Source organism: Cygnus atratus, chromosome 3, assembly GCF_013377495.2.
Source record: "Cygnus atratus isolate AKBS03 ecotype Queensland, Australia chromosome 3, CAtr_DNAZoo_HiC_assembly, whole genome shotgun sequence".
In the NCBI taxonomy this organism is placed as follows: domain Eukaryota; kingdom Metazoa; phylum Chordata; class Aves; order Anseriformes; family Anatidae; genus Cygnus; species Cygnus atratus.
Window position 1 is genome coordinate 105,532,267 of NC_066364.1, and position 13,114 is coordinate 105,545,380.

Sequence of the window (13,114 nt, forward strand, 5' to 3'; positions counted from 1 at the left end):
TGCTTCTCACTCCTCACTCTCCCAGCTGCTTTTGTGGATCATACGGATCAATAAACATCGCTTATTGGCTTGGCTTTGGGCAGTGGTAGGTTCCTTTGGAGCCAGCTGAAACAGGCTCTTATATAACATGGGGCAGCTTCTGGGCTCTTCTCACTGAGGCCACCCCTGCAGACCCTACTACCAAAACTTTGCCACGTAAATTCAATACAAATGCCATTCCTCACCCTCAGCAAGTCTGCTGATTACACCAAGCTATGTGGTGTGGTTTACATGCTGGAGGGAAGGGATGCCATCCAGTGGTACCCAAACAGGCTTGAGAGGCGGGCCAGTGTAAACCTCATGAAGTTCAGCAAGGTAGGGGCAATCCCAAAGATGAATACAGGTTGGGTGGAGAATGAATTGAAAGCAGCACTGAGGAGAAGGACTTGGAGGTGTTGGTTGATGAGAAGCTTAACATGAGCCTGCAATGTGCTCTTGAAGCCCAGAAAGCAAGCCACATCCTGGACTACATCAAAAGAAACATGACCAGCAGGTCAAGGGAGGTGATTGTCCCCCTCTGCTTTGCTCTCATGAGACCTGGCCTGGAGTATTGCATTCAGCTCTGAGGCCCCCAGCACAAGAAGGACATGAACCCACTAGTGCGAGTCCAGAGGAGGGCCACAAAGATCATCAAACGGCTGGAGAAACCCTCCTATGAAGGCAGACTGGGGAAGTTTGGGTTCTTCAGCCTGGAAAAGAGAAGTCTCTGGGGAGATACCATTGCAGCCCTCCAGTACCCGTAGGGGGCCCAGAGGGTCACAAGAGGGTCCCCTTGTCAGGGATTGTATTGATAGGACAAGGAGTAATGGTTTTAAACTAAAAGGGAGTAGATTTAGATTAGATATAAGGAAGAAATTCTTTACTATGAGGCTGATGAGGCACTGGAACAGGTTGCTCAGAGAAGCTGTGGACGCCCCCTCCCTGAAGTGTTCAAGGCCAGATTGGATGGGGCTTTGAGCAATCTGGTCTAGTGGAAGGTGTCTCTGCCCATGGCAGGGGGGTTGGAATTAGATGATTTCTAAGGTCCCTTCCAATCCAAACCATTCTATGATTATATGATTCTGTTAAACTGTAAATCTATGGTGAGGTATAAGGAAGCCTATCATATCACTATACTAAAAGTATTGGTAAGGTTTACCTGAGTAAGGTGCAGATCAGCACAGGACACTGCAGAAGATGGGAATGAAAATGGTCAGCAGCTATAGAACATGATATATAAGAACAGCAAGCGTCTGAGGTTTCTTGGTCTATAAAGAAAAATGAAGACTAACATGATAACAGCGTTCAAATCATAAAAAGTAGATCTAAGACATCAAATAAAATGTGTTTCCTGCCTGCTGTCAACAAGGAAATTATCCACAAATTGGCTTGTTTTACATATAGAAAGATTCAGCTTAGGAATGGATTGCATGGGGTGGTTGTGCAGTGTGCAGTGTTGGAGGTAACTGAACAAACATCTGTTAAGGCTGATGCCATTCCATCACTACTGTAGTTGGAGGCTTGAAATAGAGGACTTCTCAAGGCCACACCTTCTCAATTTTCCCTTGAGCTCATAAATAAATGAAAAGCAGTAACAGGATCATTGGAACAATTTTCCTGAAAATGTAATGTAAACACAGAATCTCAAATATGTAAACTATTAACTTTTGTTGAAATAGGAACATGTACATGTGTCATTTCTAAGAACGCTGGAAAGACAGAAAGCAAGGAGCACATAGAAATGCATGTGTAAAAAAACTTTCAACAACACTGCATATGATATCTTCAGAGCACTACTTACAGAGATACTGATTATATCTAAGCTCTAATTACATACTCTAGAGATAATGTCTGGTATTTAAACTGAAACTCTAACTTTAGTTCAAAATTTCAGTGACTCCTTAACCCTTAAATGTTACTTACCTATGAATACATTCTGATATATTCTGTTTTACACTGGCATACACCATTGGAGGTTGACCAGAAGAGTAAGTTTCCTTTCTGATTTCAATGTGTAATGACATCCAAAGGATGAATGGCAGTGCAGTCAAAAAAATACTTGAAAGGTTATCCTTGAATATGGCAAAGTCTATCAAAATTTTAAATAATACTCAAACATCAGAAAACACTTACTAGCCTAACTCTACTCTGTCACAGAAAACAATGAGAGCAAAGACCTTTGCAACTGTTTCATGTTTTGTTTTCGCTTTTTCCTTTTACTGTAGAGTTAGCAGTACTGTTAACAACAGAAAAAAAAATCCCTTAGGTATGAGTTAATGAGCCTCTTCAATCATATTCATTATCTCAGCAATTTAGTTTTTCATAAGTCTGGTATAAGGAACCAAAACATATTTCTAAATCATGTCTCACCAGTTCTGATCAGTTAAAAATGAGGATTGTAAGTACAGCTGCTACAGCTATTCTGATCTCTATGCTTACCTCATCTGGCCTATTTAGTTGTTCTTTGTGGACCCAAAACACTTGCTCCTGCTCATTAAAAAGTGTTGAAAAATCTAAGAAAAGAGTAAGGTATTCTAGGTACCCTTTACACATTATGTGCTAAAGCATAATATAGTAGTTGTCATGAGGACTGTGACCACAGCATACAGCAAACAGTCAAGTCACAGCTTTGAAGCCACTGTCCTTCACAGGAATTCAGAATAGCCATGAATGCTGGAAGGGAAACCAGCTCACATGACAGGAGGCAGCACTTGGTACCAGGTTGTGTCCTGATGTATACTTAGCCAAAAGGACATGCTGCTGGACAAGGTGTGTTCCCTTTCCTCTCTTGCATACCTAGCAAAACAGATGGGCTTGCTTAATACTGGGAAATAGGGGCTCAGGAGTTGCTGCTCACTGAAAATCAGCTTGTCATGTAAGGAAGCACTCAGAGAAGGTGTTACAGGCAGCATGGTGGGATTTGTGGGTGATAAACGTGTAGAAGATAGGAGGTTAAGATCTCCAACAGCAAATGAAATTGGAAGGCACCACCTGTTCCTCTTCCTTGTATCTCCCAAAATCTCAGGGCATCAGCAGAATTACTACTGAATAGTGCCTGGATGAGTACAAATAAAAAATGTGGTCTAAATAAATTTCATTCCTTACATTCCCTCTGCCCCAGCCCCCAACAAGGCCAGGACAAAGTCTGTACTTTTAGAGTAGATACTCCCTGCGACTAAGAGTCCAGAAGAGAGCAAAGAATGAAAAATAAATTGAGTACTTGCTGATCCAGCTAATGCTAAAGTCAAGGAAATCAGCAAAGCTCCTTGAGAAATGTCACAGCTTTCGATTATCTGAGGGAGCCACTCTGCATTGGATTGAAGGGTAGGAGTAAAAGGCTGCAAAACATATGGGAGGTGGGGTGGGAAGGAAAGGAGAGGGAGATTATTTGAGCTATTTATTCATCAACAGGAGAATCTCTTCATTTATATTTGAAAGGTTGGAAGTATTTTATCAGCAGCAACAAGATAGCTCAGGAAAAGCCAAGTTTTTTTATATAAGGTATATTCATTTATTTATACAAAAATTCAGATGATGAGCAACTGAAAAGTGATCAAATTCCTATGATTTCCCATATATTTGGTTTGGGCTAGAGAAAAGAAATGAAAAAGCTTCCTGGAATATTAAGATGGGTTTTATTATTAATAGAAGAAAACATATCAGACCAACATGCATAAGTCATGAAGAAATAATCTAAACATAACATATCAGTATTTCCTGTTTCAATTTGAAAAAAATTGCAACATATACTTCATTTTATATTTTAATCATTAGGCATTCATTTTATTTGGTTAAATCTGATGGTTTAAGATACTACTCAGTCAGTATTTTCATCAAGAAAAACAACATCATTGCCACTGTTATGAGTAGTTCTCACACTGTAAAGTATTACTGTATGTATTAAAATCACAGAAAGTTTTTTGACGTCTGGTTCAGATTTCAGATAAAAATTCAGAACACCAATTCATATGCCCACATATCTATTTGCTATTTCTGGTAATAGTTTAATGTGTCAGTGCAAACAGGTGATATGGTGCTCTGCAAGAGTAACACAGTATATAAAGTTCAGCTGTTAATAGAATTATTTGTTCTTTTATGAAGATATTTGACTATTTATAATTCTACTTGGAAATAATATGCAATCCTTATCTTTAGGTGAACATTACTACCTAAAATTAGTACACATTCTTGCTGAAGTCCAACAACAGTTCTAAAGGTTTAAAAAAATACAACATAAACTCTCTTAATGGCAGTCATGAGCTGCAGTTTTTTGTGAAGCAAAAGTGCAGGACATATCTTCAAATGTAAACAATTGTTAAGCATTTATTTATTTTCTTCATAGTTGTGTTCACTTGGAATGTAAGAATAAACTTTGGTTTCAGCAGAATCCAATGGGCAGATTATTACAGGATTTATGCCTCATGAATCACTGAAACAGCATTTAAGAAGGATTTCTGAAATGAAGATTGTAGTGTAAATAATATCACCACTGGATGTTCAATCAAAATTGAGGTTTTTAAGACTTTTTTTTTTTTAACTGAAGAAAAGCAAATACTTAACTGACCTATCGATATTGTAATCAAACATACTGTTTGAATTCTAAGCTGCAAAACTCAGGAATCAAATCATTATTTTTCTCAATCTTAGAGCAGATGAATCAATTGAATTTGATCTGACTTTCAGCATGGATTTGACTGAAATCTTCAGTTTAGACCTGCGCTTACATTTGCTCAATCTGAAATCTGATTTGTGTATATTTAGAAAGTAAGTCATAAAACAATGACGGGATGAAAAGTTTCAGAAAACAGTTATAAATACAAGTAACGGAAAAGGAGTCAGCAGAAGGAAGGAAGTGGGGGAAAAACATGAAAGCCAAAAGAAGGGGGAAAAGTTTGCTTTTTCAACATGCAATTTCAGAATGTATATAAACTTCAGATTGGATATTAATTAGAAAATTCTTTGACGAACTAAATGACAGGTTCTGTACATCATTCCCTCCAGCACCCTGCTAAATTCTGGCAGGAACTACAGGAAAGATACCACAGAATTGGTCTGTCCTCCAATTAATATATATTAATGAAGTCAACTTTTATATACTCAAGATCAGATGCAGCTGCAACACAAGAACAGTTTTACTAGTTAAATGCATTACATACTATGACAGATTTTAGTAGCATCAGGAACAGGTTAGAAATTTATTTTATTTATACCATTTTCAGAGAGATCGTTCATCAACTACTGTAAAATACGAATCATATTGACATAATTTCCATTTCTGCTGACGTGTTGTTAGCCACGCATTAGCATATCATTTAATTATGCTGAGGTCTGCTGACATGATTGCAAGGTCTGTGCTGTTTCTGTGGACAGACTACTCCCAGTGCTGGAGATTACTTACAGTTATTTTTTTTTCCTTTATTTTTGTTCCTGAAATTTGCCACGTCAGCTATTTGATGTAAGTAAGCACAGAGGGAGATTACTGTTTGTTTTTGAAGTACACAACATACTTACTTGCAAGATTAAGTACCTGATTACCCAATAAATGTTAACATAAGATATTTTACTCTGAAAGTCGTATTCTGGAATCTGACAGTAATGACTATTTTTCAGATGATGTGCAACTAATGGTGTTAATATCATATATACCCAATATTCTGTCAGATACAACATGAAAAAACATAGTTAATATTAAAACAGAAAACTTACCTGACCGTCCATCCCTTTGAAAGTCCACATGGTACCATTCACCATCATTCACCTTCTTCTGCAAGGCTTTTATTTTTATAGTACCTGAGCCCATGTCTAACAGCAGGTAGAGGTGACCATCAAGCATCTCAATGGCAAAAAAGTCAACCTTCACCATCTGTGGGTGTTTGGCATCTTTTTGGTGCCTTGGTTTTCCATGACTGAAAAGAATCAAACCATTTGGCTCAGTTGTACGAAAGTCAAATGATATTGAGCCTGTTTTCTTGGCATTCCACTTTGGCAAAGAGATGAAAGACTCTGGCGTTTCAAATGTGATTGGATCTAAGGTTGCAACATTCTCACATTTAAAGGCTACAACCCCATGAATCTTCATTTTAGGATCTCCTTGCTTGGCAAGTCGAGATAATTCCAACCTGACATCATTATTTTTATATACAACCTGCAAGCAAAGTAGAGACGTTACTAAGGGGACTTGAATTCTTTTACCAAACAAATATAATCCAAAAAGAGCAGATAATTTAAAGAAGAATAATAATGGCATATGAATATGATAATTTACACATACAAAAAATAATAACTATAATTTATTGACTAATGATTTAATAATAGTTTTCATTAAACTGAACAAAGTTGTTCTAAAAATATCCTTAGAGTTAATTCAAACAGTCTGAAAGAATCGGTACATAATTCCTACTATCAATTGCAAATTAGCTTGTGTGGCCTTCATTGCTTAAAAGCTTTCTTTGCACAGTCATTCTACTACATTAGAGAAGGATTAGATTTCTTGTTCGTCTAACCCTTTGTCACTGTCTCAACTCTTCTATTCATGTACAGAAAATGCACCAAGGTCATATACTTTATAATTTAACATCTTTTCAGTTTGTCCTTGGGGCTGAGGAATAGTAGCATCCATGTTATTCATGAAGCCATAAAATAGACACAATAGTATCATACAGATCAAAACAGACAAAAACCAGAACAATCTTTGTGCCAGTTCAATTGGACAAAAGATAAAACCACTTACATACTTTTCCTGACTGAAGAGTTTTATGATAAAAATGAAAGACAATATTAGTTTTAAATGCAATTGATCTCCACAACAAATGCTCTTGATTCAAATCACATATTTACTCTGTCCAGAGAAAGCTGACATGATATAATTGTTTCCTGGGGTTCTAGTCTTTATTAGTGTATTTTGAAATCACCACTATTTCTGTGTTGTCAAGGATAAAAGGATTCCTTAAATGAAGGTCTTCAATAGCAAAAGTGTGCAAAAGTACTTTGTCATTATTTTTATTTGTTCAATAAATGATTTATGCTAAAATACCATTCAAGGGTAATATGACACTGTAACATACATAAGCTAAAAATTTCTTCTATGTTTCTGTTTTCTGTTATGCCTTAATTAGCATGCAATTTGGAGCGAGAGCAACAGCTCAGCAGATCAGAGCAGTCTGTGCTGAGAATTCTTCATCTACAGACCATATACCAGTCAAGACTGGATCACATCTGACCTCCTATCCAGTGTTTCAACTATACAATGTAGTCTGATGCGGACTGAAGGTCATTGGCTTAGACCTTATGTCCCTATTAGAGAATGTTTGATGACTACTTAAGATAGAATGTTTGGATTCATTTCCTCTGAAACCTAGTCTGAACACAGATGAAACCACAGAGCAAATGAAGTGGAAGTCATATAGTAAGGACAAGAGACAGGGGATGCATGGCAGAGCTGTGCTAATGTTAGAAACAACCTAAGGTGGCATACCCCACAAGAAACAGTTGTTACTGAAAAATTCTCTTTGAAGATAATATAGTACTAAAAATGAGATTGATAATCATTAATTTTTTTACTCTAAGAATTGATTTTTTTTCAAATGTCAACCCAGCAAATTTCTACATAAACCAATGCAGAATTAGAAATGTGTCCTAAAACACATTTGACCACTTTCTATGGCAAGAAAGTGGTGGGATTTTGCATAGCTTCCACTTCTTCCAAATGAGTTGCAAGGGGCAACCTAGAATAGACTGAAAAACATTAAAATAAGGCTGAAGGATATAGTAAAAAGAAGGAATAAATGGGCTTTTATTAGAACTAAATCATTGTGTTCACATTGAAAGTAATTAAGGCAATTAAGAACACAAGTGGAAAATGTTCTCTAATTGACAACCAAACAAAGGTAGGAACCAAGATAATACAAATAAACATAAAAACGGAATTGCTTGTTTATGGACATAAATTCAAATTGTTTGATATTACTGAAAGCTGGTTGACTGAATAATAAAACTAGTAGTTAACATCTATGTCAGAAAACCTGAGCTGAAAAGAGAACTAAGCTTTACTTTATGTCTAAAATAACTCTATAGGCTTTGAAATCACTTGCCAACTCAGAAACAACAATTTTGAACATAGTTTAAAGATCTGATGAATTAAGTGCAGACAGGAATACCGGAAATATATTTTTTCAAGAACAGGTCACCAGATCTACAGGTATTTTAATACACATCTTACGGGGGAAAAATTGCTAGAGCACTTTAGTAAGAGGCAAATATTGGGAGTTTTATACTACCAATAGTAAAACATTCTTGGCATCCCAAAATATTGTATCATACAATTGCTTCCTTCCATATATGTCTCTTCCAATATGCAAGAACTGAAATTTATCTCAATTAAAATTTTTGTAGCTGCTGAAATGTGTATGATTACATCTTATTACATTCCTTGTGTGCAAACAGAATAAAGTCTAATCTATATTTTAGTATGTTTATTTTCTTTTTAGGTCTTAGGATGTTTATGTTATTTTTGTCTCACAAATAGACAATTTGAAACTGAATTCTCATAGATAAGCAGTATTAAAAAAGAAATATGAACCATAACTGAAAACTATAACTGAAAAGAACTGAACTGTTGACTGAATGCAGCTGGCATTTGGAAACCTGATTCCTGGTTTACTCCTCTTCCCACCTTCCTGTCCATGAAGGATGTACTCACTCATCAGTGAAGCAAGGCAAAAAGGAAAAAAAAAAAAAAAGAAGAAAAAAAAAGAAAGAAAAAGCAGTATGTTCACAAAATGAAGTAGTCATTAAATGTGGAGAAAAGAACAGTAAAGAATAATTATGAGGCTAGTATATGCTTCAGGACTGATAGCCTCTAGGGTACAAGTAAATTCAATTTGTAAATTCTTATTTTATCACTCCTCATTTCTTATTTTCAAGGGATTTATTTATTTATTTTCCTTCAGGGTACATAAGGATAAACATGTTTCTGATATTATCCATTGCTAACTCCACACAAGATAACCTTCACATTCTTTAATTTTAACTCAGTATATTCTCCCTCAAATAGATATAAGGATCCACAATTAATCAAGTGAAGGTAATTCACTTGGATAGAAAGGAGAAATATCTTTGAGTCACATTCACCTTCACTCCTGCACAACCTACCACTCAGTATCTTTGCAGTCTCTATGTGCTTTACTAGCGTCTACAGGGCTGGCCCTAGTAAATAACTTGCTTGCTCCCATGCTCTCTCTCATTCCCAAGCAAAACCAATATAATTTTCCTGTCAATGAAACTGCAGGCCCTGAGGGAATTGTATTGTGCTATTAAGAGCACCTCAAATTTGCCTTTCATTCACTGTATTCATTCCTCTAAATATTAAGTAAGAGTGAAGACACCAGTCTTTAAAATATATAATAACCTAATTCCTGGAAACTGCAAAAGGTCACCTCAACTCCCAAGATAAAAAAAGCAGTTAGTGATTCCCCTTGTTACTTGCAACATAAAAATCCAAAGTAAGGGATAAAATTGTTTTCCAGGGGAGAAAAGGCATACCTATATATAGCAATTTACATCAAGATATGCTATATATAGGTATGCCTATATAGGCCTATTTGCTACCATCTAGGCCAACCACCTGCCAGGTGGTGGCCATATGATAGTGCTGAGTTTCAGCAAATAAATCCAGCTAAGAGACAGCAAATAGTGACTTAAGTTCAGCATTCTCCTTAACGTGGCTTTTTGTCATCTTGGCACACAAGTAGAACTAATTTATGGTTCCCAAAGGTATATCATGTAAATAATTTATTGAGAGCCAGGACCCTCGTAGGCAATGGACTCTAGAGAAAAAAAGAACTCACTACATATCTTGCCAGTGGTCATGGTGCCTTCAATAACAACAAAAATCTAGTATAGCGCCAATAATAATATATTAATAAGTTGGTAACCTATAAACGTATGAAGGACTTTGAGAAAAGGTGAAGGAGAAAACAAGGAATGTACTTTTGGTATTAGAGATGTATACTAAACACACAACAGGTCGACTATCAGATTAAAACAGCTCATATAATAAAAACACTAGTATGAACAAAACCTTAACGGTTCTTTCTGCTTTCCTAACCATATTCCATGAAGTTTAAAACCAGGAAAAAAATGCAAAGGCATTAAGATTCAACACCATTTTCAATTCAATGTCCAGCCCTTTCCACATGAAAGATTTCTTTTGTATTCCATACTTCAAATATTATCAGTGAAGAAATAAATACTATCTGTAAAATAAATATTTCAGAAGACTGACCACTGTGTTAGCAACAAGCTTCCAATCACTGTGATTAAATGCCTTTAAATTACAATGACGCACTTTTTTTCCCCAAATTACTCTATTATGACAACAAAACAGGATCCCTAAGGAGCTAATCACATTGTCTAATTTGTAGCAACTAGGTTTCCTCTAGAATCAAAGATAAAACAGGAGTTCAGAGCACCTACATTTGGATCTTGCTCTGAAGAACCTATTTACCTAAGTGGGAGGTGAGAAAAAATATTTTTCTAAATGCAATTTGAATGAATCCAGGCTCTGTTAAAAAAAAAAAAAAAAAAAAAAAAAAAAAAAAAAAAAAAGCAATATAGATGTATTTATGTTACCATAAAGCAATACTTTCATATTTTCATGAAACCTGTATCACTGTGTTCATTACTGCAACTTCAGTGCTAACAATGGAAATTAATTCTCTAAAATGGAGATCTGTACAATCCAAAATGGCTCAGGTAGGTGCTGCTAACCTACAATTTTATGCTGCACAGTGTAGTCAGTAGGAGATAACTTACTGATGTCAGAAACTGTAGCAATGGGATTACAGTAAGTGAAGCCTGAGGCAATTTTATTAGCTTGTTTTAGCAGTCACTAGAATCTCAATACTCATTGAGAGCTACCTTGTGTATACAGTGTTATATTCTTCAGAATTCCAAATGCAAAACTGACTGTTGAGAGTTGTCATGTATTTTTCTGGAATTCACTAAATGGTTTTGAACTAATCCATGAATGTCAAGTCTCAGAGGAGACTTGCCATTTTGTTAATATGTCTCAAATAACTTCCAAGCTCCAAAATAATTATGTCAAGCAATACAATAAACTACAGATTATTTATGGAAAAAAAGGAGCCCCAGTTCAAAGTTTTGCAATGGGTTGCATTTCTGAACATAATATGAATGAAATCAGCTATTCAACCTATAGGTTTAAGCAACTTTATAAACAGGCTTTGTTTTCTGAAATAGAGAAAAGATTAGCAGATAGAATGAAAGCTATGAGGAAATAATTCATTTACCCTCAGATGAAATGTTTTTTCTTTTTCTGAGGTGGATATGTATGTATGATGGTGGTGGTGGTGGTAGGGGTGGGGCATTTAGAAAGGGGTTCATTCAGATCACCTAAACAAAAAGAAGTGTCTATGGAGTCCTAGTTAAATGGAAGGTAAGTCTCAGGACAACAGGATAGGATTCCACAGTCTAGAAATACTTGGAGGAAACGATAGCATGTGCATTTTGCTACGTTATTTTAGTTAACTAGTATGGTCTGGGAAGCTGCTCTACAAGTTTCAGCTCAAAGTGTTGATTTAATGGGAAGGGAAGGGAAGGGAAGGGAAGGGAAGGGAAGGGAAGGGAAGGGAAGGGAAGGGAAGGGAAGGGAAGGGAAGGGAAGGGAAGGGAAGGGAAGGGAAGGGAAGGGAAGGGAAGGGAAGGGAAGGGAAGGGAAGGGAAGGGAAGGGAAGGGAAGGGAAGGGAAGGGAAGGGAAGGGAAGGGAAGGGAAGGGAAGGGAAGGGAAGGGAAGGGAAGGGAAGGGAAGGGAAGGGAAGGGAAGGGAAGGGGATAGGCTGCTCTCAATGAGTTCTTCTCCCAGTCTGTACTCCTGTCTGGGATTGCTCTGACCCAGGTGCAGCACCTTGCACTTGGACTTGTTCAACCTCATTAGGTTCACATGGGCCCAATTCTCGAGGTTGTCCAGGTCCCTTTGGATGGCATCCCTTCCCTTTCCTTGTATCAACTGCTCCACTCAGCCTAGTGTCATCTGCAACCTTGCTGAGCGTGCACTCTGTCCCACTGTCTATGTCATTGATAAAGATATCAATAGCGCTTGCTATTGGATGCTAGGGATTTGGGTTTAACCTGGATCTGAATGCTTGACAGAGAACTTCTCTTTGGTTCCCTGTACAATGGATACATCATTTCCTCACAGGCTAGAAATTAGAAACTTGCTTGAAGTTTGCATCATTGGCATTGGCTTCAGTGGAACCTCATCTGAAGTCAGTCATATCTATCTACACATACATTTCTGATAACAAATATCCTCCTCATTTTCTGTTTAAGGAAGATGGATACCACTACGACAAAAGAGTATGATATTCTGACTTTCTAGCACGCAACTACAGACTACAGAACACATTAGCAATTCAAATAGGAAAATAAAATATACTCAATCTTGTCAGAAAGTAGATTCAATAAAGATTCGACTTGAACAATACATGTCTCAAGGTAAACTTAAGAGTGTATTATGCTATACCATGATAATACACTCAGCTAGTGCTTTAATAACACTTTGAATGGCTAACTAGAGATAATAATTTTGTGATGTTTATTGTTTCTGTAACTAAGCAACATGAACATCTTCTGCACTCATCTTCCTTAATATTACAGGATATATTGCAGAACAGACACTTTTAAAACTTCTGTTCACACAAAACAGATATACTTAATACACACAACAAATAAATGTTCTATTTGAATTGCTTATTATCATATCCTTGCAAATTCTAGGTAGGCAATTGGGTACCAAAAAAAGAATGGATATAAACCAGCATAATTATACAGAATTCTGCTATGAAATGACTAGGACTACCGTAAAGCGTCACTGTCCTACCAAACGATGTTAAAAGAATGTAAGGAATTGAACAACGAATAGCTCAAAATTTGGTACAGGGAAAATATCTTAATTATTATAAGACTATAAAACAGTGGTAATGGGTACATACACTTTTAGAAAGTAATCCTGTACTAATGGAAATAGAGTAAAAGTAGTAAGGCATAATGAGTTTTACAGGACACTGTTTTGAGAAA

General features: G+C 36.5%; 1 protein-coding gene across 22 annotated transcripts in view; it reads right to left on the bottom strand.

Annotated features, from left to right (window-relative positions):
• Positions 1–13,114, bottom strand: part of NRXN1 (neurexin 1) — a 731,365-nt gene that overhangs the window by 431,807 nt on the left and 286,444 nt on the right. For all 22 annotated transcript variants that reach the window (XM_035562244.2, XM_035562216.2, XM_035562225.2 and 19 more), the window contains one exon: positions 5,725–6,163. In XM_035562244.2, coding sequence (XP_035418137.1) covers positions 5,725–6,163 — 439 coding nt within the window. The remainder of the gene's footprint in view (positions 1–5,724; positions 6,164–13,114) is intronic.